Below are 25,685 nucleotides of genomic sequence, written 5' to 3'. Positions count from 1 at the left end.
CAGTCGGTAACGCACCCCACGGCTGCTGAACCCCACTGGCTTTACACCCAAGTGCCATTGCACCCCGCTGCTGCTGCACCCCATTACTGACACCCCATGGCCGCTGCACCCCAATAGTTACACTGAGAGGAGTCGGGGGCTTTTGGTCCCGCCGAGGTGGGACCCCAGGGGTACCCGAAGGGGTGTCGGGCGAAGCGGAGAGGTGCAGCAGACAACGGCCCCAAGCACCGCGTGCCCCGCCGGCCGCCCCCCGCCGCCGCCGGCGCCGGCGGGGCGGTGCTGCCGGCGCGGCGGGACGGCCCCGGCGGCCGCAGGAGCCCTCCCCCGCCCGGCCGCGGCCGGCCCTCGGCTGCCCCGCACCGCCGCGCCGCGCCGGGAACGCCGCCGAGCAGGAAGGGCCCGAGGTGAGCCGGGCCGGGCTGGGACCCGCCGTCCTGCCGCCGGGGCGAGGCGCTGGGCAAGGTCCGCGGGGCGGCGGCGCGGCGGGGCGGGAGCGGGCGGCGGGGCCGGGCCCGGGCGTCGGGGTTCCGCAGGCGCACGGCAAACACACACAGACAGACACACAAAGACACACGGACCAGTTGCACACGCGCACACACACAGAAAGACACGCAGCCCAGCATGGCACACCCGCGCACACATGCTCAGAGCACGGGACTCCCACAGCCCCCTCCCGTCAGGGCTGTCCTCAGCCGGGGTGTGCAAGGCTGGAAATTCCTCAGGGTGCCGCGCCGAGGGCAAAGCAACTCCGGGAAACAGCGTTTCCTTACGCCTGAGGGAATTTTTGTCCGTTTTCCAACTGGGCTCCGTGCCCCTTGTCCTCAGCCCTGCCCTGCAAGCGCTGATGGGGGAGAAGGGCTCCTGGAGGGATGCTGGAGGTTGCTCAGCACCGAGGAGCCTCCTCCAGCCGGATCTGGCCCGGGGAGTGGCGGCTGTGGTTTGTTCTCTGCGTATTTCTCTATGCAGAGTTTTGGCGCGGGACATCCATTTGCAGTTGCAGAAGCACAAAGGCTGCGCTCGCTGTGTCCTTCGGTGGGATCTGCTGCCTGGCCGAATCGCCTGCTGCAGGGCCTCCGCAGACAGTGCAGCGACGGGCTTCTACAAAAGCTCTATTTTTTTTCGTAACGATATCAAAACAAACCCAGAGGAGCCAAAACCTAAACCCACAGGAGCACTGGCCTGAGCTGGGATGGGGCTTGGGCTTTGGAGCCAATGCAAGTGCCCCTGGTTTTGCCACTCTGGTTTTCAGAGCCACTCACCAGCAGTGCCCGGTCCTGGCGGGGCTCCTGTGTGCTGAGGACCCTGGCTTTCTGGGGTGGGAGCAACGCAGCCCTTTGCTTTTTCAGTCCCGAGCTGTTCTGGGTTGTGACTCCCTCTCTGCCATCTTTCCTCTGATCAGGAATGGGGCTCGGCACGATGAAGCTTTGGAGGCCCTCGGCAAGGGAGCAGCCCACCCAAGGAAGACGGCAAGGGGTCGTGGTCTGACCCACGCAGCTGGTACGGCACCTCACACCCTGCTGCTGGTTAACCTGGGGCTGGGGGTGCTGCTGCTGGGAGGGCTTGTGGGGCCAGGGGGTCCTGCATGGAGATGGGGAGTGAGTGCTCAAACAAAGGTCCTGGAACCCTTGGGTATGAAAACACTCTCCTTGTCCTGCCCTAAAATAAGAGAGAGTGAAACAAATGCCTTACAGGCACAGAGGCAAATTTTTTTTGATGTGCCTCATAAAAACCCAGTAAAGTAGGTCACTCGTAAAACAAGAAATGAAGCAGCAGTGTTGTCGTCCCCAGAGACGTCAGATGTATCAGTGGTGGGGCTCTGGTGATGACCTCCTCTCTGCAGCAGTGAGGAACCATCTCGCCATTCGCAGGGTGCTTGCTGGTGAGATGCCGTCCTGCAGCACTGGCTGCTGGAGTCGGGGCTGCTTTTCGCCACAGCGGGCTTGGGGCAGTATCGGGCTTCTCCTGGCAGGTCAGGTGAGATGTTCCTCACCCCGAGCCAACTTCTTCCCCTTCTTTTCCTCTGCTCCTAGGCGTGGCAATGAAGCTGAACGAACGGAGCGTGGCCCACTACGCCACCTGCGACTCACCCGCCGACCATGCCGGCTTCCTCCGCAAGCGGGTGGAGCGGCACCACCACCATGCCCACCACGCCACATCCTACCAGCGCCGCTGGTTTGTTCTCAAGGGCAACCTCCTCTTCTACTTCGAGGAGCAGGAGAGCCGGGAGCCCATGGGGCTGGTGGTGCTGGAGGGCTGCACCGTGGAGCTGTGCGAGGCCGCCGAGGAGTTCGCCTTCGCCATCCGCTTTGATGATGCTGGTGCCAGGGCTTACGTGCTGGCGGCCGATGGGCAGGCTGCCATGGAGGCCTGGGTGAAGGCACTCTCACGGGCCAGCTTCGACTACATGCGGCTGGTGGTGAGGGAGCTGGAGAAGCAGCTGGAGGAGGCCTGCAAGAGCTTGGCTGCTTGCCGCAAGTCTCCACGGAGGTCCTCCTCCTCCAGCAGGAAGAGGCACCTCTCCAACCCTGCCTTGCTCCCCCTCCAGGAGAAGCCCCCTGTCCTGGAGAACGGTTACTCCACATGGGGCAGCAGCGGTGGCGTCCCTGGCGGGGCTGCCTGCCCCGACCGTGACGGGCACGCGAAGCCCCCACCCCTGCCTCCACGCCGACGCTCAGCCGCTGGCAGCGCCGTGGGGTCACCGGCACCCAGCTGCTCGCCGGCCATGCCGGAGAGTCCGGTGTCACCGGAGACAGCCTGCTTCTCCAAGCTGCACAGCTGGTACGGGCAAGAGATCGCGGTTCTGAGACGGGAGTGGCAGGAGAGGCAGAAGAGGGGACATCCATGACCAGGGGCACAAGCTGCTGGCCAGCTGATGCCTGGCAGCCTCTCTCCCACCTTAGAAGAGCAAAGCGAGGGACGCTGCTTGCCCCCTGCCCTGGTCGGTGGCTGAGTGTGCAGTGTGTGTGCTTCACGGGGTGTGCGGGAGAGACTGAGGTCTTCCCCAAACCTCACATTTCATTTCCATGAGGCTTTATGCAGCTGGAGAGTGTGTACTCCCAGAGAAGCTGCCTTTGAACTCTCCGCCGCTGGTGATACGAGGTGTGGAGGGGGCCCAAATCGGCACATATGCAACAAACCTCACCCGCAAGCTTGGCTGCTTGCCATCCTGGCATAGTGGATGCTCTGGGTGCTTCATTTTCTGCCTCTCCTTCACCACTTTGGTTTTGTTTCTCAGTGTGGAAGTTTGCACAGTTCAGCGTTTATTATTGTCTGTGGTCTTGTGCCGAAGTCCTTCTGCCTTTGCTGTTTCGCTGCAGATAAGGCTGGGATCTTACGAAATGCCTGAGATGGGCCACTGGCCGTGGTGGGTGCCGCCACCTTTGTGCCTCCCTCACCACAGGACATCAGTGAGCCACCGTGGCTGTGGCTGGCCCGGCACTCAGGACACCAAGGACTGGGTTCTTGTGTCATCAGTTCTTTTTACTTTCATCTGCACCAACCCTCCTCCCTGCTAAATCCCTTGGGATGTGGATTTCTTGGGGTGCATCTGTCTCTTTGAGCACCTGAGCAAGGCTGGAATGGAGACACCGAGCCTGGTCTGAAGCAACAGCGAGGACCAGGAGCTCCCCAGGGCTGATCTGGACTCCATTGAGCAGCAGCCAAGCCTGTTAATATCTCCGGTCAAGCCTTCCCTGTTCCAAAATGGATGCTAAAGCCTCTTTGCCTGGCCAGGGGTGTATTTTTCAGCCCCTGTGGAGACCATAGCTCCTGCAAAGTGCCATACAGGGCTCAGCTGGCTCCTGGGGCAGCTTGCCCGAGGCAGTGTCCAGAGCCGCACTCTTGCAGGGCCTCTCGCTGCTGTGGCTCTGCCCAGCTCCTGGCAGAGCTGTGCAGTCGGAGGAGAGGCTGCGGAGGAGCAGGGAGGAGGAGAGGGCTGGTCTCAGGAGCTAAGTGAAGGTGTGGGAGTGAGTTACAGGTAGCACAGACTGCGTGTCAGCAGTGTCTGGGCTTGCCTCTCCAGCATCAAAGCCACATCGATGCTTTCTACCAAAGCCAGTGCTTCCCTCTGATTTCATGTCGGCATCACTCAGCTGATCTCCGTAGCACGTCCCATCCTCCCAGCAGGCGAGGAGGGCTGCGGGGAGGCACGCCTGTCGCCTCACTACAGAAACAGACTTGTCCTTCAGTAGGTCAGAAACCTTGGCCACAAGGCAGACGGTACAAGTAGGTCGGTGCTGAGTCCAGGGACGGGAACACCCTGGAGATGGGGTTTATAAATCTCCTCCTGTACCCTCTTGGCAAGAGTGGTTTTTCAGAGCAGAAAAAAATACGCTTGTGCTTCCTATCTAAGAGTGTTAAACCTGGTTTTATTGCCCTGTTTTATTAAGGAGCCTTGCTAGGAAAGCAACAGGCCAATCCAGGTCACAACTGATAGGAACCTATTTGCCTTTCTGGAGTTAAACACACTCAGCTTAATACTTTGCAGTAGCCAGTAGAGATTGCCAATGCGGAAATCAAATGACTTCCATTAACTCTTGGTGCCTTTGAAAATATATCTCTGGTAGGTTTGGATGATGAGCTTCCAGCCTCCTGCCTAATTATGGCTCGATGGTATATCAGAGGAAATCGGATCTTAAATCAGATCTTACAAACATGACTTTGGGCAGTGGGAGTGTAACCTTCACATACGAGTGATGCAATCCAGTCCTCTCCAGTTCATGCCTGTGTTTCTTCACAGTAAGGATCTTTGGGTTTGGGAGGATTATTTTTGTTCTGCCTTTTAAGTGAAAACAGTTCAGAAAAAACAGGAGCAGGTGGCCACAGGCTACTGCTCAGGCTCCGTCAGTAGTCCAGCTGGCTGGACTTAACGGGCCAGTTCTGCCTCCCTACCTGCTGCTTAAATTGTTCAGTGGTGCAGTGTTCCTGGCTGGAAATCTGTCCCCTTCCCCATGGCAGAGCAGCAGCATCAGGGAATGGCACTACCTGGTGCCTCCTTGTTCTGAGCGTGGGTATTTTGGGGCCAGGGTCAGACTTGGCGAGCATTTTTCTGTGGTGGTGTGGGGTTTTTTTTAAATGTAATACAGAGAGAAGAATATTCTTGATGTCTGAGACTGAAATAAGGCAGTTTGGTGGTAAAGATTTAACGTCCAAAATAAATCAAAATGTAATGGCAGTTCCTACATGAGACCCAAGAATTGGGAGTGACTTGAAAGGGAAAATAAATTAACAAAGCCAGTTCTGACAGAACTGGAACTGAAACAGTATTATTCATTTAAGGGCAGTTTCACTTTTAAGCAGCTTAGTTTGTTTTAATAAGCCAGGATTGTGCTAGTAACACTACTAAAGAGCTTATATTTAATGCTTTAATCTGCACCATTCAAATGGCACAATTTGCACGCTACCTGCCTTTGCGTTAGTACATATCCCAACTAAACCCTAAATCCTGCAAATGAGGAGCTGCGCTCCGCTTTCTGTCGATCGCATTTGGAGTAATTTTGTGTTTTATTCTGCAGCCAGCGCTGAAAAGAAAATGGCTGAATCCTGAACAGTATTTGTGCTCGGCCCAGCTGTCCATGCCTGGGCCTTTCCTAGGTCTCCAAAGCGCTGCCTGACTTTGGATGCGCTTGGTCAGGGCTTCCTCACCATCTCACTCGTATATTAGGGATGGCACCTTTTGGGAGTAAAAACAGCCATAATTGGAGCCAGCTCAAATTTGTACCGATGTACGGTTTCTTAATGACCACCGCCGCTTGCTTCATTAGGCAGGAAGCACCTGGGTGATCCACCACCTCTTCTGAGATGGAGGCTATCAAACCAGCTTGGCTGAGGACCACTTGTGCTGGCGGCACCTTTGAAGCAGCCCCCAGACAGAAGGTCAGCATTTCAGCTTCCTGAGATTGCACATGCATCTGGCTAATGGAGCATCCTCTCTTTCTGTCTGCAGGCAAGAGATCGTTAACAGGAAAAGCAGAGAGTTTTCATTGTCCCCTACAGCAAAATGAGACTGATTGCCACACGCTGTTTTTTCTCTGGTCATTCAGGTTTGGACTGTTTCACCTTCTGCCTTCGCTTCCCTTATTATTTTTTAAAAATAGAAAACGTCTGGGCAGAACAAAACCGGTTCCTTAGCAAAGGGGGAGCTGAACACGAAAGCTGAATGGCAACTTTTCTTAAAAGTACTTAAGTCAAATCCTTTTCTAAGAGTTTTCTTTAGCATAATGACGCAAAAGCAATGAGAGAAAAATGTTTTGTTTGAATCAGACTGCTTGAATTTAAAAGAAATTGAAGACTGAAAGAGGGAGGGAGATTGACATAGCCTTTGTAAGCTGTGCCAAAGATGGCTCCCAATCCTGTTAAAATAGTTGATTAAATCCTTCCATTTTTCTGAGGCTGAGATTTCAGATTCAGGCCTATAATGTATTGTTTTATTTCTGTACGTTTATCTTTTTATAAACAACTGTGATGTTTTCCACTGAATCCAGGTCCTAGTGATAAAAGATTTTACCCATGACCACTGCCAGCCATTTGGTGGACATCCATGACCAAGATCAGACATTTTCTGTTACAATAGCTACAGCATTAATACTTTGGAGCTGGGTGACTCCCAGTCTTACCCCTCTCGACTGCCTTTGCAGAGAAACTTAAGTTACCCCCACTGAAACGCACAGGGAAGGTGTGGAGTTCCCGCGTCAGGGGCATCTTTCCCCAGCACCAAGTGTGCTTTCTAGTCTGCACCCTTACCAGGCGACACTACGAGCAACTCCTGCCTTTTCAAGTGCTTGTATTTTAGGTAGACGACGTGTTTTTTTTAAGAGGTGGTTTTGCATGCGCCTTTGTTTTACGTGCAGAACGTGTATTATGCATTTCAAGACATTATTAACGTTTGTATTTTATGCCGTGAAGCCGAATAAACCGTTTTGATTTGTAGCCCGTGCGCTGCCAACAGAGCCGTGAACGCCGAACACCCGCGGCGGGGGCTGCAGGGCCTGGCGATTCCCGCCCTGCCCGCTTCCAGCGTCACTCGGCCCGGTCTTCCTCTGCCGAGCCTTACCGCGCCCTTTGGCGAGACGCGGTGAAAGGCTGCTCGGTTCCTTTCTCCCCGCGGTGGCAGCGAGAGCGGCAGTAAGGCGGGGAGAGGGTCGGCCCCCGACCACACAGCCGGCGGACCGCTCCCGGCGCGGACGGGCCCATCACGGAGACGCGGTCGCGTCCCGGCTAGCAGCCCCGCCCCACGCATGCGCACCGGCGATCTCGCGCCTCTCTGAAGCCTCGCGAGAACAGACGGCCCCGCCGCCCCGGGTGACGCCTGGGCTCGGCCGGTACAGGAGCCCGGTGAAGGGCAGGAGGGAGGATGGCAGCGGCAGGCGGGCGGCTCCTGGCGACGGCCGCGGCTTCCTCAGGGCGGGCGGGCTGGGGCGGGCCGCGCCGCACCCCGGCCGTGCCGTTTGTGCCCTCCCGGAGCGCCACCGTCACCCGCAGCGGCGCCATTTTGCCCAAGCCGGTTAAGGTGAGTGAGGGGCGAGCGGGTAGGGGCGACAGCCAATCGCGGCGTAACGGATGGCAGCGGTGGCAAATCAGTGCGGGCGCCTCGGCTGCAGGCGGGGCGTCCAGATTGAGTGACAGGCGCTAGGCTAATGAGCGGCTCGGGGCGGGGATGCGGAAGCGCCCCCCAGCAGCAGGGTGGCGGCGGCCGCCCTGAGGGGTCGGGGCCGGGGCGGGCGGCCAGTTTGCCCCCGAGCGGGGAAGCGCTGACCCGGCGGTGGTCGCCGCGCATAAGGAGGAGACAAACAGCCGGCTGTACCCAGCCGTTTCTCACCGGCAAGCGCTCTCCCTTCCTAAGCCCCTAGTTTTCCCCACCCCGAGCTCCCCGCGGGTTCCTGTTCTCCCGGTGCTGGAGTTTTTATGCGAAGCGCGATGCGGTGAGTGGGGGTCCGGCACTAGGGACGGCAGCCGTTCCTCCCGCTGCTCCCCAGGTCCGCTGCGCGCCTGTGGAGCCGGCAGTACGTAGGTCCAGCCACAGTGCAACTTGCTGGTAAAGATCAGTCTTTCCAATCGGCTCCTTGCAGACACCCTTTGGCCTCCTGAGAGTATTCAGCGTTGTGATCCCTTTCCTGTATGTTGGGACTCAGATCAGTAAGAACTTCGCAGCCCTACTTGAAGAACACGATATCTTTGTCCCAGAGGATGATGACGATGATGATTAAAGGGTATGTCATTAGCATCATCAGCAGTCTAATTATTTGTGCTTCCCGTTTGGCTTGAGGCAGGGAGGAGAATCTCAGGCTAGGAAACACAGACAGCAACAGCTTGAAAGATGCGTTTGCAGTGAAACACACAGACACAGTATTGCCTTTGGCTACTGACTTTTCTGTTCTTCTATACTGGAGTAGGCCAGACTGGTAACTGAATGTGAAATCTCCACAACATATGCTCATTAGAGATTGGAATAAACTGATGGTGTTTTAGATCTTGAATCAGAAATAAACTGTAGTCAGTAAGGGTCTACACTGCAGACAGAAAAGAGGGACTCCAGTGTTACTATGTTACGCATCCAAAGAAGAACGACAAAGCTAGTGAAGGGTGTAGAGCACAAGTCCTGTGAGGAGCAGCTGAGGGAACTGAGGTCGTTCAGCCTGGAGAAAAGGAGGCTGGCAGGAGACCTTATCACTTTCCACAACTACCTGAAAAGAGGTTGTAGTGAGGAGAGTGTAGGTCTTTTTTCCCCAAGTAGCATGTGATAGGACGAGAGGAAACGGCCTCAGGTTGCGCCAGAGGAAGTTTAGAGTGGATATTAGGCAAAATGCCTTCACCAAAGTGTTGTCAAGCATTGGAATAGGCTGTCCAGGGACCCAGTTGATTCACCATTCCTGGGGTTGTTCAAAGAGACATATAGACTGGCACATAGGGATGTGGTTTAGAGGTGGACTTAGCAGTGTTAGGTTGCCAACCTAAATGATTCTGTGATTCTCTTTTACATGTTTACCTGTTTAAAAGTCTTCTGCTAACTCACGGAATGCCTATTTTAAAAAAGAATCACTTATTGTACGAAATTCTTATACAGAGGTGAACAATTTAAGGGAATTCCAGAACCCATCAGAAAAAAACTGTCCGGTGGGTGTTACAACACTGATCTTTGGAGTAGTTGGACCATTCAGACTCACTGGATAAAGGAAGAGTGGAAATAATTCACCTTTATCTATAGTACACTACACTGCACTACACTTCCTACCGGTTTATGTTATTCTGTTTAACTTGCCCTTATTTGATTATTTATAGAACAAAGAAGCTGTTTTAAAGCTGTTGTAAATAGTGTTGCTTTATAGTCAGTTCGGGGGATGTATTCCATTTGATAAAGGGATTTTCCAGCATGCACTACGCATCTAAAACCAAAGAATTAAAAGACTGTAAAGACTGCAATGACCTGTTAGAAATTCCTTTTATGTAAACTCCACCTTGTGTGGTTCAGGGGGAGGGTACAGACTGGAGCTCAGTATCGTATATCTGAAGAGTAATGGCTTATTGTTTTATTTGCAGAATTGTAATGGAAGAACAGAAGAGAGAAAACCATTGACAAAGCAATGGTTCCAACATCTGTCACCTGTTTTGTCCTTTCTGAATGGGACCGGGGGCTCTGTATCCCCCTTGCCAGTGAGCATCCTGCGCATGTCTAAGATGGAAACCTGTAGATCAGGGTTGAAGGAAGTGCTTGATAGGCCCTGCATCCTTGCACACACACGCTTGCCTCATCAAAAACTACTTGGGATTCCTTTTATCAGCAATATGGGAACCACTTAATTAAAGATCAAGAGATTGAGATGTATGACTTTGGACTTGTGTTTTTATAGATTATGTGTCTATGTCGTAGCATTTCTGTTTTAACCTTTCTACCTCCATACTGCTGTTCTGCTAAGGAGGCTCTCCATACTTATTTCCTCTTATGAGATCTTTCTGTAACTCAGTACTCATCTACAGTGCATGACAGGAATCCTAGAGGAAGCAGCAGCCCCACAAGACAGCCTCATAAAAAGAATGGAGTACATATTTACACTGGCACTGCTGTTCAAATAATGCTGATTTACAACCTAGGCAGAGATTATATCGTTAATTTCACCTCACTGAGGATTAAATACAGTATTATCATCACGTTGTTAAAACGTTTGAGTAGCTTTGGTAAAAGGTTAAGATCACAAGTGACAAAGTAACTTGGTGATGTGTTTTATAGCATTTAATCTCTGAATGGTGAAAAATCTCTGAACGCTTTGGCTCCAAGTACCTAGTATTTCCTAGGCAGTTCAGTACTTTCTTCTGTATGAGCCCCAATATTTATTTTCTTAACTGTGTATAAATTTCAACTCTTCTTTTCACAGAAGCATTTACTATTGTAATTAAATCCTTGCATAATAGACTTAAAAGGTCTTCTCTACTGCTAGGACATGTGTAGAGTATCTTCGGTCACATCAGACCAGCTGTTTTCTCAAATACCTTCAAAGGTTAAAGTCAAATGTGTTTTGTTTTTTTTTTTTTTAACACCAGCATTGCTCCAATGTCTCTGTCATGGTTTCTGGTCACTGTATCCGGCCTCTCCTCTTGACTGCTCACTTTTCCCTTCAGTATTCTTGCAGCTGTTAAAAAGTTTCTTTTAATGTCACACACGTTAGTACAGTGTGTAGTTCAAATAGGCACACTTGCTCCCTTATTATTTGGCACTGCTTTTGATGTTTGCTCTGTTAACTCTCCAGCTTAGGTACTGAGAGAAAGGGAGCCTGCAATCTGAGTAACCCCAACAGCTGTAGCTGAAGGCAGCTGGAACGTTCTTGAGTCAGTCGGTATCTCAGTTGCCCCCTCTTCCATGGCCAACTAAGAAGTGGTTGCTCGAGCTCATCTGCTCTTGGGAGCCAAACACGTCCCTGCTCCTGTTTTCTATACTGCCAAATTCCTTATCACTGCTTTATCCCATCACTTCTCCTGGCCGTGTTCCTCCTTCAGCCCTGTCCTAAAAAAACATCCCACCACCAAAGCCCCTAGGTAGGTACACATACATATGCATCCCTGAGGCTTTACAGCCCTCATACGGGGAAGAAGGCCCCAGTATTTAGGCCAGGATAAAAAGAAGTTTGAGAGTAGTACAAGCATTCAATGCTGATCACACATGGGGGAGCTCCAGCACTGAGTTACCTGCTGAAAATGTGTTCTGACTGGTGAAAAGAACAAATTGTCCTCACCCTTCTCAGAAGGGAGTAGGTAATTCCAGATTCAATTAAGGAGGTGAAGGCAGGACACCATCTTCTGCTAGGCATCAGAAGCTCTTACAGAGCCTCCCTATTCTAGACAACAGTACGAAACCCCATTTTTCCAGGTAATTTCATTTCACAGCAGGGAAATGGACTCTGCTGATCTTTTTATTGCACAAAGGGCTTTATTTGTCTATTGGATTTTACCCCGTTCTCTGTGAGGAAGTAAACAGAGACTAGTGTCCAAGTGAAAAACACAAGGCCAACAAACTGATAGCATGAAATCGCAAAACACTGCATGAACACAGATGGGCCTCAAGCACAAGAATATCTGTGTGACTACACTGGCTTTTCTGAGGGCCCACTCTTTCTTCCAGAGAGCTAACACCTACACACAGGGGCTGCAGACTAAGCAGGAAGCCTCACAGCCATTCAGCAGATGCTCCAGGTCAAGTGATGGGACAAACTCCATCCACTGAAAACACACGTTGGCAAAACCAGGAAATCACAGCTCTCCATATAGATCGTAATGGCGTGCACACACTCTGGATTCAGTTAGTCATTAGGCTCCTAATATGCTATACAATCTTTCTGTACAGATTTTTTTCTGCTATATAGAACTTTATTTGCAATACAAGGCAGGAAGACACAGATTCAATCTCTCAGGGATCGTGACCCGCATAGAATTTGGACAGAAAGTCTTTAGGTCGTGGGGTTTCCGTCTCATGGAAATACCTCATGACGTGAGTCCTCTGCTTCCATACCTGAATGGTTTCTTGAAGCTCCATTTTTCCCTGCGCACAGACAAAAGAATTTTAGACTAGTTCTCAGTTAGAGCCTGATTCTAACTGTACAGCACTATGAAAATTATTTGAATGCACTTAGAAACACCCTTAAGATGGCTGCATCAACAATTCTGTACTCCTAAAGACTGCTTGCATCACCTACACTGTGACACAAATATACATACTGTTCCTGCCTTGTGACTTTCATGCTTCATGTCCTATATTAACAAGTCACTTGTCTCTACAGCTTTCCAGCCCTGCGGAATAGGCAAGGGACCATGCCCCCTGCTTAGAACCTGCCTTTTTTCTCTCATGACCAGCACCCCTATTAAATTCTACACTGCAATCCTGATTTTGATGCACCTCTATTTATTTTTTTTTTTTTAATAGCAGCAACTTATCTGTAAAACTAAGTAAATTGCTGCCAAGTGCTTTGCACCAGTATTGCTATTAAACATAACTTTTATCTGACTCCAGTCTATGATTTATCGTACTGGTTTTAGAGGATGGCAGCACAGAGCAGAACAAGACTGCCTGGAACTGTCACCTACTCTATCACCTAGGATTCTGTTTCCAGCTTTTTTTCATCATGTAAAGACAGACTAGTTGTCTTGAAATGCAAGAAACACACAGCACAGCAGTCCTCAGTGGGAAGCTTTCTGACGCATTAGAACCGCAAAGGTCAGTTATCGTTGCTCAGACCCGTTCTGAAGCCTTTCCCTACTCTTGGTATGTTGATGGTTGCTTTGCACCAGACGGGTCTCCCAGGCCTAAGACATAACCAGACGTGTTACAGACTCGAGGTGTTTTGCCACCTAAAGCCACCCTCCCACGCAGTACTGCCACTCTAGTGTATGTTTCAGAATCGGTGAAGAAAACCACATCCCAATCTAAGGCAGTACGGTAGAGAGTAGAAAGGCAATTTTAAGTGATAAACTAGCTAGCAGCATCTTCTTCTCCTTTCTTTGATTGCCACTGTTTTCTAAAAAACAAATTAAAAAAACCCAAAACATTGTGTTTAAACCACTGTTTTGCTTGCCATACACTTCCTCTTTTAAACATCTGCAAACTGGAAGAGCCAGTACACTGAGTGACAGAAATCCATATTCTGGCAGCTCTGACTTAGGTGAGTGAAGACCTTATTCCTCTGCATGCTAAAGCAGCTCCTCCATCACTCTCACCACCAATTATCCACTCTCGCGTTCTGTGCAGCTTCAACAACACGGCAATAACTTGTTTGTACCTTGATAACCAGCATGTCTACCACCCGTGGATCGGTAACGTGGGCATTCTTCATGAACAGCTCCCGCACCTTGTTGCGCCCCTGTTTCACTGTGATGTCCAGCTGATAGAGGTGCACTAGGAAAAACAGAACACCCGCAGAGATCATCTCGGTTGTCTTCCTTTTTTTCTACTGACAGCGCACAACTCAACCCTACAAAACACTACAGTCGTTTGTTCTTGCAATGTCTGCAGACTTCGCTAATACAATTAATTTCAGGCAAACAACCAGGCCACGGTACGAGCCCCTGTGCAACTTTAAGGAGGCAGGGAATCATGCCACGCGTCCCCAGCCTGCAAAATTAGCGCTAGACTTCTCTTCTGCTTCGTTAGGAAAGCCGAGCGCGAGTAAGGCATGAGGAGACCGGAGCTGCCCGTCCCGGGGCGGCAGCCAGCGCAGGGAGGGCACGGCAAACCGGGCAGTGCCAGGCCGGCGGGCCCGTTCTGCACGGGGCTGCCACCCGAGAGCCCGCAGCCGCTGTAAGGCCCCGAACAACCGCGTTCACCCGCCGCACACGCAGCGGGCCAGGGCCGCGGCGGGGACCCCGCACACCCGCGGCAACCGGCGCTCCTCGACGGGCCCTTTAAGAGCCCACCGGCTGCCGGGTGGCCGTTACGACCTTGAGCGCGCGCTCCGCGCCCGCGCGTGCGTGGCCGGCTCCGCGCCCCTCACCCGTGTTGGGCACCTCGCGGTACCAGGCCCGGTACAGCTCCCTCACGCGCCGCTTCGCCTCGCTCAGGTCTCGGCTGAAGATCGGCTTCACCGCCGCAGACACCGCTCCTTTGCCCGCCACCGCCATCTTGTTACGGCCGCCGCCGCGGCGACTGCTCCGCCCGCTGCGTCCCGCCCCTTCCCCGCCGCCGGTGGGAACGGGCACGGTGACCTTCTATTGGCCAGACGCGCTGCCACTCCAGCCTTTTGGGCCCGGCAAATAGCGGCAGCTTCCCACCTGATTGGTCGGGAGAAGCGTCGATCACCGCTGGCTGCGCGACGGAGGACCCGAGCGAGTGGGCGGGGCTGTGGCGTGCCCCGCCTCCCGGGGCGGCCGCACCCGCAGCGCAGCTGGCGGGGCTGGCGGAGGCGGAGGAGAGGCGGGCCGAGGGGCGGGGGCGGTACGGGGAGAGGCGGGTTCGTAACAGCGCCTGCCCCCAGCTCCCAGCGCCGGCTGGTTGGCGCTTACGGCCGATTTTGGCTTGGAGATGCATCCCCCTTGCCGGTACCAGTGCTGGATGAGTATTTCGCAATGATCTGTTTGTTCCCTTTCGCCTCCAAAGCGCCGCACCAGCTGGTGTTGGCACATATAGATTGACTTTCTTTCGACCGTCCCTGCTCCCGGCGTACCCACGCTTTGGATCCAAGTACACGATTGCAGGAATCATTTCTGTTGGAAGTTTAGTTCACTGACAGCTTCTTTTTGAAAGCACTTACGGGTGTGCTGGTAACTATAAACCCAGGCGTGTTCGGTTCAGTGTCATTGAACCAACCAGAAAAGTAACACTGAAAAGATCTTGAAAGAAACAGGCGGGGTGCTGGCTGTAAGGAGAGAGTTGTCAGGTGAGTATCTGAGGCAGGTCTGTGAGACAAACGCAAAGAGGAGGCGTGAGAAAGACGACTTTTCATATCACTTTATTCTTTCAGATTATTTTGTAGATGAAAAGCATAAACGTGCAGTTCTTGCTGAAGTAAAAATCTTGGCAATGGTATTAATAAGTATTTGCATAATTCAATAGCTTTCGTAGCTTGAAAAATTACTGTTAGAAAGATAGGTATGAATGTGTGCACACACATGCACTCAGTTCCAGAGATGGTTTTTTTAGTTGTGATTCTGAGTAGAAGCTCCTTTATGCTATGGTCTTCTTATTCACGTGTGGTAGTTACTACTTAAGTAGTAGTTACGCTTAAGTAGTTACTACTAATGCAAACATCGACATATCTTAACACCTTGCAAAACAATTTGTCAGGAATATTGCAGGAAGAAGGAGAAAGGTAGTTCTGAAATCTGCAGCCGTACTGTTTCAAACACTGTAATTCCATCCCTTCATGAGTTCCAAACCTGCCCAAGAGCTGACTTTATGCAATGCTGAAAAAAGCAGTTTTCAGGAACTATTTAGATAGGAGAGGGTAAATCTAGACACCGGGATTCCTCTTAAAATACATTTATAGGAATTTCTGTATTTCACAAATGACCTGCTTCTGTGGCTGAAACACCATAGGGATTATTTATGTACTTCTTGGTATTTACTCCTGCTGGAGGCATAGTGTGATACAAGGGTTGTCGGGCATTTCTCTGCATTAAAACTTGCTTTCTTTGGGACCATAAATGAAGGCAAGGTAATATGTGTGCAATAGACAGGAGTAGGCAATAAACAGGAAGGAACGAAGGGGTTATGCATTTATTGGCTGGTAAGAATTTTCAAGAGCACTGCTCTGAAACTGAAACTGCATTTAAATGTTACCATGTTGTGGGAGCTGAAGCTCTCTCCCTGCCCACCAGCAGCATATGCCAAATCAGCTGACGGGCTGTGGATTGTTTTTGCAGGAATCGAGCCAGAGCTGGACTCCCCTGAGCACCAGGCAGAGGCATATGCTGCTGTGGGATGGCACCGCATGGGAGGCCGAGTGGGGCTGAGTATGCAGCAGGATAACAAGGGATTTTTCCAAGTTTTTTTTTTCTCCTAGAATTAGAAGACCCCAGGGTTGTCTTTTACCCAGGATACCCTTGTATTTCAGTAAACTGATTCAGGAGTAGTAATTCTTTCAGTAGCTGTGTGCTCAGTGAACTGCTGCTGCAACCGATGAGAGCCCCAAGCGCAGCAGAGCTGGCTGATTAGGCACATATATTCTTGCAAACTTGATCGTCATTCGTAATGTGCTATGGCTGATTCAAGAACCAGGTTTGGAATTAATCTATTTATTGGGCCAGATCCTTACTTTACACAGCTGGAGACATCTGCACAGACCTCAGATGTCTTGAGCGGAACCCAGCATGATCCTGCCTAAACCTGCAATATTTCTGACACAGTTTGCATTGGTGGTGGTCTCTGAGTGAGAGTGGTGTGCACTTATCTTGGGACAGCTTGCACCTCATATGGGTGTGGGGACTTCGTGAGGGCAAAGCGACTACCCTCCTGTGGCCTGGGCTGGTTCTCAGGAACCACAAAGGTGAATTTCTGCAGGAGAGTCGTGAAGAAAATAAAGAGCTCCATCCTGGCCAGCTGTTCCCCTAGGCAGGCACGGCGACCTGCAAGAGAGGGAGTAGAAAGTTTCCATGAAAGAGGTCATTAAACCGCGCTGGAATCTCTGCAGGAGGAGCAGATCACCCCTCCTGCTGTGCTTCTGACTTGCAGCTTAGATCATCCCCTCAGATTTACCTGCTGAGAAAGGCAGGAAGGCCTCTGGTTTCACAAACTGCCCTTTCGCATCCAGGAAGTGTTTGGGGTAAAACTCGTTGGGCTTCTCCCATACTGTCTCATCCTTCAGCACGGAAGATAAGTTGGTGATGATCGTCGTCCCCTGCAGTCCTCCACAAAAGGAAACTTAAGTGAGAACAGCAGCATTATCTCGGCACAACAGATCAGTGTTGGTCCCTCTTGGTCTGTGTCTCCCATCTAATAGCAACCATTGTTCAGTGCTTCAGAACAAGGCACCGATCTCTTCTGTATCGTATTTAAAACAGAGCTAAAGCAGGGCACTTTTCCAGGGAGATACGGTGCCTGCCCTATGCTCTAAAGCACCTGAACTTTTGCAATTTGTATCCTTACACAGGCCATTGTGTGCGAATGCCAATTTCATGGTTGCACAGTGGAAACGGCCTCTGCTTCTCAGATCTGCCTGGAGTTGTTTTGTAGCTGGAGAGAAAAAGCTGACTGACAGACTTCAAAGCCCAACTTTCGCAGGGCCCATGGGAAATTGCAAAGCTTTCCTGTTTCACATGTCAGTGTTCTAAGCTAGAGGAGGTATCACAGGGCTAAAAAAATATCCCAGGCTTGCATTGCTACCAGTGCTGGCAGGGCAGCCGCTGGTCACAATGGCAGACTGAAAGCTATTTGAAGAGCTTCAGAGATTAGAATTTTAACTACTGCCATCTCAGGAAAGCCAGGAAGCTGGTGGTGTGTGCCTCCAGAGAGCCTGTTAGGCTTCATTTCTTTCTGCTTCCAACAAAGGCAGTGAATGTCACAGCTCATCGAGAGGAAAGCAAACCTCTGCACTGAACTGCCACTGGTTCCCACATAACCAGTGCACACCTGGAGCACAAATGTGACCGTCTGCCCACATTTAGCATTTCAAAATGTCCTACTTCATTGCTGGCCAGTGACTGTAATTTGGGGCTGGAAGCGCCACGCTGCAGAGTTGTGTGGGGTCACCCACACCTCATGCCTGGCATCTGCACAGGTAGAGGATGCTGCATTGCCTATCTGGTCACGGTCACCTTGGGAATGAAGAAGCCTTGCAACTCGGTGTCCCGGTATGTCATGTGAGGTAGTCCAATAGGAACGATATCCCCGCAGCGTTGCACTTCATGGATCACAGCATTGGTGTAGGGCATGCTCGCTTGGTCCATCATGGTGGGTGATCTCTCTCTGCCAATGACCTTATCAATCTCCGCTTGAACCTTACCTGAAAGCAGCACAGGTAAGAAATTAGAGTGCCCTTAGATAAACAGAAGGGGCTGGGACAAGATGTAGGAAGGCTGGCAGCATGAGTTTGTAGACACTAGGTGACAGCAGGACAAGCAATTAGAGAAAGGAACAGAAACTAGAGGGGAATGCATTTGTTTTCAGTTTCTCAGAGCCATCTGTATAACTATTCTTTGTGCCTAGTATCTCTAATAAAGGTCTTGTTGCTTGACATACTACCTTACCCCTCCTCTGTTCAGCTGAAAGAGCACCTGGACATGCAACATTAGAGAATTAAAAGCGATTAGCATCTGTCCCAAATACTGGATGGAGGGTACTCTGGCCACTGAAAGTCTTCAGCTGGCCTTCAAAATGAAGGTGAGAATGAACTTGCCCTTCCAACTCCGGCCTTTTTTTTCAGGGCTTCGCCCCTGCCACTGGTCCCTGCCAGAACAGCTGTGTTTGGTAAGTGTTTCTCCTGGTTTCTGCTAGACCAACAATCACCAAAGCTGATCCATATTGCAAAATTCCCAAGCCACGAAGAGAAGATGTTCAGAAAAATGAGAGTTGAAGGGAAGACACCATACCTCTGCCTGTCTTTTGACTTACTCTGTATTTCCGTGTGGAGAAGCATGTACAGAATTGCCCACCGGAGAGTGGTGGAGGTGGTCTCAGAACCAGCTGCAAACAAGTCTGCGGTCACCAGACGAAGGTTGTTATAGTTGAAACCGTTCTTTTCAGCCTCCTTACCCTGTGGAGAGCAAAGAAGTGGGTGACTGGAGCTCAGGTACTTGCTGGCCAAGAAGGTTGTTGTTCCAGAGAAGTACTAAGAAGCGCTAGATCCATTTTTACTGACCAAGAAGTTCATTGGGAGAGTAGAGCACAACTCGGGCAACAGTCTGTGTATGACTGATGTCAAGTCCTCGTTACCTCATGTATTTGAAGATCATCAATCACCTCCCGTATCCTGAGAGATAAACACTACACCTGCCTTCAGGACAGAAGTGAATGCCTTGCCCTCTCAACTCAAACAGTCAGCAGGCCCCTGCCACTTGTTGTAACATCCTCTCCCAGAGGAGGTGGAACACAGTTATTCAGGCTTGATAGATCATAAAACCCACGCAGTAGAAAGGAGGCTGCATTGATGTGGCAAATGCAAAATTAACAATATTTTGAGAAGGTTATGTATAGCTATGCGTTACAGATTCTCGCTGCTTCTGCCCTGCTATTTTCTTACAATCAAAAAAAAAAAAAAGGTCAGGGTATCATTGCTGCCTATTAAGTCTGCAACACCAATTTCAGCAAAACTAGTCTCTCATCCAAATGCTAATTGAGCTCAAATTTGTTAGCATATGAGATATGACAAGCTCTCTGCATGAGTTCATCTGCTTGTCTTTTCTAATCCTCTTTATACTTCCCTCTCCCAGGGACTAGCTTCTGCTAAGTTATTCTGTGTATTTTGATGCTGTTGTACTATGGATAGCAACTAATAAGGCATTTAAGACTCAACTGTTTTTCCAAGAAAAGATCTCTGGCAAAGGAGCTATGAGACTGACTTGACCAAAGTTAACCCAGCAGAGAGATTTATCAGGCTGGCTTATCAGGGGACCGTAGTGAACAGGAGAGAGATGTGACAAGAGGCAACGCAGTCAGGCTCACATCCACCCCCAAATAGTACTGCTCACTGCAGAGTAACGTAGGTCACGTTGCTCCGCCTGTGTGAGCTGGGGGCAACGCATGGACTGGAGGTGCCCAGTGCCTGCAGCACGGCAGGGTTCCTTATGCACAGAGCAGCAATCCAGCCTGAGGACTCGGATGGCGGAAGCAATGCACAGGCAGAATTTGCTACTGTTGCTCATCTGGCACTTGAAATTTAGTGAATCCATGTGCAGAAACATATGGTGGATGGATGGGCTGACGTAAGTACCTTTGATTTTATACTGACTTCACGCTTGACTGAATCAAAGGAAAGACTCCTTTTTCATTTCAGTGAGGTTCAGGTTTAGGCCTTTATCTGATGTGTAGGGATCTAGTTCTTAGCAAGCAATTCAAAGACACACATCCTGAAGGAGATGCTGTCTTCCCAAGTCATAACTTGGTTTAAAGACAGGCTACAGACTGGGCAGTGATACCAAAAAGCCATTCTGTGCCTGCAGTTTTGTAACTGATTTTGAGACATCAGTCATTGAGGCAACGACATACACAGAATCTTGCATGTTGACTTGTCCCTTGGCACAAACTTAGAAATATGAGTGAATTCTCAATCATTGCCTTTTGAATGCCTTCAAAATGGTGTAGGCTGAAAAGAAGGGAGTTGCTAGACTCTGAGGGGAACGTGAAGGTAGAAAATTGGAACAAGAACATCAGCAGATAATATGGTCTCTTAAGAGATTAATTAAGGAGATTACAGCATGAAGAAGTTAACACCTTTCTTCTCAAGATACAATGTGGAATGAAAAAGTAGGAAATTAGTTAGTAAAAGGTTTTATACAGCTTTATGAGGAAAGTCAGCTTCTATCAACAAGCTTAAACAGGCAGAAGAATTGTCCCTGGACCCTGAGGTTCCGCCGGCGTCACCTTACCTTCTCCATTTCCTTTAAAAATGCATCAGTGAGATCTCGGATGTGAGCAGGGTTCCAGGTCTCCCTGTGCTTATCTATGAGCACGTCTATGAAGTCCATGAACGCCTTTTGCTCTCGAAAGACTTTCTGTGGCACTCCGGGGATGCGCAACAAAATGGGCACCACGTTAAGAAGCTGGGATGTCAGAACCATAGAGAGAGAGAAAGAGAGAGAAGATATTATGTGATGCAAAATGGAAAATAATGAAAACACAATGCTCTCAAGCAACAGAACAAGCTTCTTACAGAACATATTACGCTCTTGGTTTACCTGAGGCAGGAATCCAGTTTCTTCATCCAGAGAGTTCTGAAACAAATGTGACAGCTTCTTGAATGTCTCATCACCATAGTCGAAACGCTCTCCATAGACGGTGGTGCAGATCACGTTGCAGACTGCATTACTTACAAGAAGATGTAAATTGAAAGGACGGCCTAAAAATGGAAATGGAGACCAAGCGATGAAGCTAAGCAACACCCAGCTGTTGGACCTCAGCCGTCAGCAATGAAAACACACAAATGCCTCCTTGATGCCTTCAAGAGAAAAAGCCCCCAAACCACTCCAAGTACAAATGCATCATACTAGCAAGTGAAGATCCTCTCATCTCCTACTACTATTTGGTTGATCCTTGTTTGAAAGAGAAAACTCCCAAGAAAAACTGAGTTGCAGGGTTGTTCTGTCATTTGACAGATAACACTTTGCTTTGTGTTTAGATGACAGGCGATGTGCTGTGAAAACTCAGCTGCACTTTTATTGCATGTGATGGTATTAGAATGTTCCACTAAACTTCAGAAAGTTAATAGTTACCCAGCTCTAGGAATAATTATATTTTACTGCTTTATTTCTATTTATTTCCTATTTGTTTCCTGTGTTCAAATGGATCAGTGTTACACTAGCCCCACTGTGTAAAGTAGAAGTGGCTTCAAGGTAGAGCAGGGTCACTGGTGCATATAGACTAGAAACACTGCATTTGCTTAGGAAGAGAGCACTGCACGCAAACAAGAGTGGCTGTAGTATTACTTTTCTCTCTGCATCACGGTATTCCCTTTTTCTATGATTTCTCTGTCCTCCGGATGTGACAAACCTCCTTCAGAATTGACTGCGGAGCACAGAAATCCAGCTTCCTCCGTCACTCGCTCCTCCAAGGATTTCTTTCCCATCCCAAAGTTCCTCAAGGTAGAGAGCGTGAATTTCCTTAGCTCCTTCCAGACGTGCCCGTATCTTGCTAAAACAATCCCTGGAATTATGGATGAGCAAGAAATGTCAGGAGCTCTGACCTGTACATCAAGCAAAGTTTGCTAGAGAATAGCAAATGTGAGTTTGGAGGTACAGGTCTGTGTGGACAGATGAAAGAGTCTGATCTTGTACAGCTTGTTCATACAGCAATTCTAAAAACAGATTACTGCACCTTCTAATGCATGTGCATGGCGAGCAAAGGTGGAGGGGGGATGCGATGAGAGCAACAAGTGCTTCTAAGGATAAAGGAATCACTCCCCCAAACCATTCAGCATTGCACCCTTAGCTTGTGTGAGCTGGGTAGCAGCTTGTGCCACCACACAGGAGCTGAGGATGACAGATGTGGGCTGGATGCTGGAAAATACTCTGTCTTGGAAAAAAGTTACCTTTTTTTGTGATGACAATGATATGTGCATAGTGTGTGACCTGAGTGTCAGGAGCTACCAGCTCAACGCTAGCAGGAAAGTTGTACCACTGATTGTGTCCTAACACTGCTGAAGAGGTGTGTGCTAGCACCTGGAGCTGTACTACAACCACTAAGGGGAGCCTCCTCTTCATCATATCTGATTTTGTCACCACCAAAGGATGGCAGACACACAAGAAGATTGGCCACAGTGACATGAGAAGGTGGCTCCGTACTGAGAAAATCTTCCATCTACCCACTAGTCTTTGTGCTAGTGCCAGTGCGGAATGTCCATTTCCGAGGGACTTGCCTTCGGATTTGGTTCCGTAGCCCACATGTTCATATATTGGAAAGTATGGCCGGTCAGCAAAGTCCTCTGATTTGTGGACCAGGGCTTCCTTCACTGTTTTATACCCATTCAGCACTACCAGGTTTGTCCAGGAGTTCTGGAGACTGAAGATGTTTCCAAACTTCTTGTGAAGCTGCCAAGACAAAAAAGTATGTCCCTGAAAATGAGCTGAATGTAACATCACCGTATCAACATATCCTTCCTTAGGCCCTTTACTATTTAGTGATTTTCAAGGTGCTTTTATTAGGAGACCTTCGGCTGATGTTTGACCTTTGTCTTTGCAGTGCAACAGCTCAGAGTGGTGCCTAACAACAGCTGAAGCAGAGATCGATGCTCTGTGAGTGGAAAGATCTAGAATACAGCTATCCTGGCCAAACTGTTGCCATGGCCATTGTGCAAGTATTTTAGATTTTGTCTGACAACACAAGGTCAAGACCTGTCTAGGGATTTTCAAAGGCTTCATGCTCAACAACAAATTATTTCCTAATGCTTGTATTTATTTTGATCTGAAAGACTAGGCAAGTTTTGAGTTAGTCTACTTCTGCTAGAATAAAATATTGGTTATCAGGTGATACATAATTTTTTTTTAATATGCATCTGCTCCTAAAAATCTAACCAGAGCCCGGTTCCCAAAAACACATTTGAAAGAGGCAATTTCACACTGGGGTTTCAGGTCAACTTTCTCTGTAAAAGGAGGGTACACATCTAGTAAGACTGGTAACTGGCACACACCCTAAGTCTGCTGTGATCTACAAGAGACGTAATGCTGACAGCAGGATGGCTGCACAGGTAAGCCAGCCAGTAATACGCTCACCATGGCAGCTTGCCATGGAGCTAAGTCTCCTCTAGGTAGACAAGCCCTTTGACTGGACACAGACTCCCAGGAAGGCAGGTCAAAGCTTCCCTGCTAGTCAGTAACACTGAACAAAGTGCTTGGGAGCACGTGGTTGGAAGACTGTGCAATAGCAGCAATGCCCCACAGACTATGCTTTGTCTTCTGTTTCTACAATAAGAGTGGTGAGGCACTGGAACAGGCTGCCCAGAGAAGTTGTGGATGCCCCATCCCTGGAAGCCTTCAAGGCCAGGTTGGATGAGGCTTGGAGCAACCTGACATAGTGGAACGTATCCCTGCCCATGGCAGGGGGATTGGAACTAGATGCTCTTTAAGGTCTCTTCCAACCCAAACCATTCTATGATTCTATGATTTTTTTTTCTGTCTTTTTTTTTGTTAAAAAGCTAAGTGTCTTCATTTCTGCACCGTAGCAACACAAGGAATTGAAGTACTTGAGACTGTATTTGCAGTGGGGTTGGAAAGGCAATTAGCACTTCACTGGCACTAGAAATACATCATTAAAAGCAATTACTGGTCAAGATTGTGGTTAGCATGACCCTGACGTGATGTGATTTGAAAATAGTAATCTTTTGGATCATACGCAAGCAAGTAATACAAATGCTATATTTAGTTTCTCCATTTGGCAGATTTTGGACAGACAGCTGAACAGCGCTGTCCTAGAGAAAAGGTCTTTAGCGTTTGCAAACTGAAGCACGAAACCGCCGTGGCGTATCTGCTGCAAGCTGCGCTGTGCTTTTCCTTTGAGAAAAGCTAAGCCCTGACTTCGAAAAGGAATGCTACTAATCACTGTGTGCCAGTTACCAGTCTTACTAGATGTGTACCCTCCTTTTATGGAGAAAGTTGACCTGAAACCCCAGTGTGAAATTTGGGCGTTGCTGCTGCGGCAAATCCTGCAAGCCGATCTCTTTCACTGAAACAGTCACACACCTGTAGGTGTGCTTCAGTAACTCGCAGGGAAGTCTGCCATTCCTGCAGCCACACGCTTGTCTTCCATTCTTTGTACACCTCCCTGTTCCCTTGCCCCCACACGTTAACTTGGTGGCCAGCTCTACAGCAGAGCAAGCATCATCTGTCACTGGGGGCACAACAGCATCTCCCACTGAGCTCATGCAGAGATCGGGCGATGGAGGCTGACGAGTGTTGGTGTGTGACTACCTATTTATTGGTATGGGCCAGGTCAGTGCCCTTAGGCAGTGACTTGCTTCATCCTAGACTTTGGAGGGGGCATTGCCATTCAGCTCTGTGCAAGGGTGGATGGTGCCAGGGCGTCTCCATCCCTCCTCGGCCCACAGTTGTGCGAGGGGGCTTCGTCGCAGGATCCGGCACTCACCTGGTTGAAGGAGAGGTGGGGGTTCTGGAAGTCAATGGACAGCATGGTCCCGATGAACGGCAGCGACACAGGGCCTGGTGGGTAATGGCTCCACTTCTTCCTGCGCTTCATGAAGTCAAGAGCTAAAGTAAAGACTGTAAGAAAAACTCCCAGTATAGAAATGTTGCTCCAGCAGGATGTCAGCTGGGACCCCAGCCACAGGAGCAATGTCATTTTGCAGCCTGTCTACTCCGTGGTCTTCTTCTATTGACTTAAGACTGTTTCTGCCTCCTTTGCCTCCTCCTCTCCTCTCCTCCTCTCCTCTCTCACTTCCTTCCCCAGGCAGCTGCCCTCTTCTCCTTGCTTTCTCTTCTTCCCCACACTCTCTTTTTCTGTCTCCCTGCTCCTCTCTGCCTGCTGCTGCTGGCCTCTGAGTGTGGGACTTGGCTCAAACTCGAAGCTCCTCCTCTGCTCAGCTCAACCTTAGGGGGAGTGGTGACGAGAGTCGTCCCTCCTCTTCCTCCTCCTCCTCCAAAGCCAGAGCTCAGAAGACTCTTCGTCCCTGCCAGAGGTGGGAGCTCCGGAAGTGGTGCTCTCTATGGGGGCAGGGCTGGGTGAGGTCCCGATGTTTGGGTGCAGGAGTGGGTTCGCAGTTCACAACAAGCAATCCAGTCTTGCTGCATTCTCACAGGATGATTTTGAAAAAGTTTATTTAAATCTGTGTCACCTTCTTGTTGGTACAGACAAGTCAAAGGAGAAGCAGCTCCTGAACACAGATCTTCCAGGTTTCTGTTTGCAGAGAAAGCTCTTGAGAATGCTCAGGTGAGGTCAAGCTTTCCCATACAGAAAGCACTCGCCACAGAAATGAGCCCGAAACAGCGATCTGAGACTTTAAAAATAGTTTATGTGTCTGGGAATAGAAATCTTGATTCAACTCCAAATGTCAGTCAGCACAATGACCTTGATTTGTGTAGAATACTGCTCAGCTGCAAGGGAGAAAGCA

At 49.8% G+C, this 25,685-nt stretch overlaps 4 protein-coding genes across 4 annotated transcripts; 2 read left to right on the top strand and 2 right to left on the bottom strand.

Annotated features, from left to right (window-relative positions):
- The first annotated feature begins 1,403 nt into the window (after positions 1 to 1,403).
- On the top strand, positions 1,404 to 2,845 carry PHETA2 (PH domain containing endocytic trafficking adaptor 2). Its single transcript, XM_009984420.2, has 2 exons — positions 1,404 to 1,497; positions 2,031 to 2,845. Exon 2 carries the CDS (start codon positions 2,039 to 2,041, stop codon positions 2,843 to 2,845), a length of 807 nt encoding a protein of 268 aa, XP_009982722.2. The 5' UTR covers positions 1,404 to 1,497; positions 2,031 to 2,038.
- A 4,506-nt stretch (positions 2,846 to 7,351) lies between these two features.
- SMDT1 (single-pass membrane protein with aspartate rich tail 1) lies at positions 7,352 to 9,820 on the top strand. Its single transcript, XM_086610522.1, has 3 exons — positions 7,352 to 7,507; positions 8,067 to 8,207; positions 9,535 to 9,820. The coding sequence occupies exons 1-2, from the start codon at positions 7,352 to 7,354 to the stop codon at positions 8,202 to 8,204; spliced, it is 294 nt and encodes a 97-aa protein (XP_086466648.1). The 3' UTR covers positions 8,205 to 8,207; positions 9,535 to 9,820.
- Positions 9,821 to 11,394: 1,574 nt separating this feature from the next.
- Positions 11,395 to 14,114, bottom strand: NDUFA6 (NADH:ubiquinone oxidoreductase subunit A6). The gene is made up of 3 exons (XM_086610242.1): positions 13,971 to 14,114; positions 13,260 to 13,375; positions 11,395 to 12,025 (listed from the first exon to the last, which is right to left on the bottom strand). The coding sequence occupies exons 1-3, from the start codon at positions 14,095 to 14,097 to the stop codon at positions 11,894 to 11,896; spliced, it is 375 nt and encodes a 124-aa protein (XP_086466368.1). The 5' UTR covers positions 14,098 to 14,114; the 3' UTR covers positions 11,395 to 11,893.
- A 2,246-nt stretch (positions 14,115 to 16,360) lies between these two features.
- On the bottom strand, positions 16,361 to 24,916 carry CYP2D6 (cytochrome P450 family 2 subfamily D member 6). The gene is made up of 9 exons (XM_086610125.1): positions 24,704 to 24,916; positions 22,482 to 22,653; positions 21,617 to 21,769; positions 20,806 to 20,966; positions 20,497 to 20,670; positions 18,524 to 18,665; positions 17,728 to 17,915; positions 16,670 to 16,811; positions 16,361 to 16,539 (listed from the first exon to the last, which is right to left on the bottom strand). The coding sequence occupies exons 1-9, from the start codon at positions 24,914 to 24,916 to the stop codon at positions 16,361 to 16,363; spliced, it is 1,524 nt and encodes a 507-aa protein (XP_086466251.1).
- Positions 24,917 to 25,685: the final 769 nt, after the last annotated feature.

This window comes from Tauraco erythrolophus, chromosome 4, assembly GCF_009769465.1.
Source record: "Tauraco erythrolophus isolate bTauEry1 chromosome 4, bTauEry1.pri, whole genome shotgun sequence".
In the NCBI taxonomy this organism is placed as follows: domain Eukaryota; kingdom Metazoa; phylum Chordata; class Aves; order Musophagiformes; family Musophagidae; genus Tauraco; species Tauraco erythrolophus.
Note: the sequence above shows the minus strand (reverse complement) of the source record. Positions and strands in the feature narration are given on the sequence as shown.

Excerpts from the sequence above, each read along its gene's own strand:
- PHETA2 (XM_009984420.2), top strand. The coding sequence starts at position 2,039 with ATGAAGCTGAACGAACGGAGCGTGGCCCACTACGCCACCTGCGACTCA.
- SMDT1 (XM_086610522.1), top strand. The coding sequence starts at position 7,352 with ATGGCAGCGGCAGGCGGGCGGCTCCTGGCGACGGCCGCGGCTTCCTCA. Across the intron at positions 7,508-8,066 it reads TTTTGCCCAAGCCGGTTAAG|ACACCCTTTGGCCTCCTGAG; the intron begins GTGAGTGAGGGG and ends GGCTCCTTGCAG.
- NDUFA6 (XM_086610242.1), bottom strand. The coding sequence starts at position 14,097 with ATGGCGGTGGCGGGCAAAGGAGCGGTGTCTGCGGCGGTGAAGCCGATC. Across the intron at positions 13,376-13,970 it reads CCGCGAGGTGCCCAACACGG|TGCACCTCTATCAGCTGGAC; the intron begins GTGAGGGGCGCG and ends TGTTTTTCCTAG. Across the intron at positions 12,026-13,259 it reads TAGACATGCTGGTTATCAAG|GGAAAAATGGAGCTTCAAGA; the intron begins GTACAAACAAGT and ends GTCTGTGCGCAG.
- CYP2D6 (XM_086610125.1), bottom strand. The coding sequence starts at position 24,916 with ATGACATTGCTCCTGTGGCTGGGGTCCCAGCTGACATCCTGCTGGAGC. Across the intron at positions 22,654-24,703 it reads CCCACCTCTCCTTCAACCAG|CTTCACAAGAAGTTTGGAAA; the intron begins GTGAGTGCCGGA and ends TTGTCTTGGCAG. Across the intron at positions 16,540-16,669 it reads CTTCCTGCCTTTCTCAGCAG|GTCGCCGTGCCTGCCTAGGG; the intron begins GTAAATCTGAGG and ends CCTCTCTTGCAG.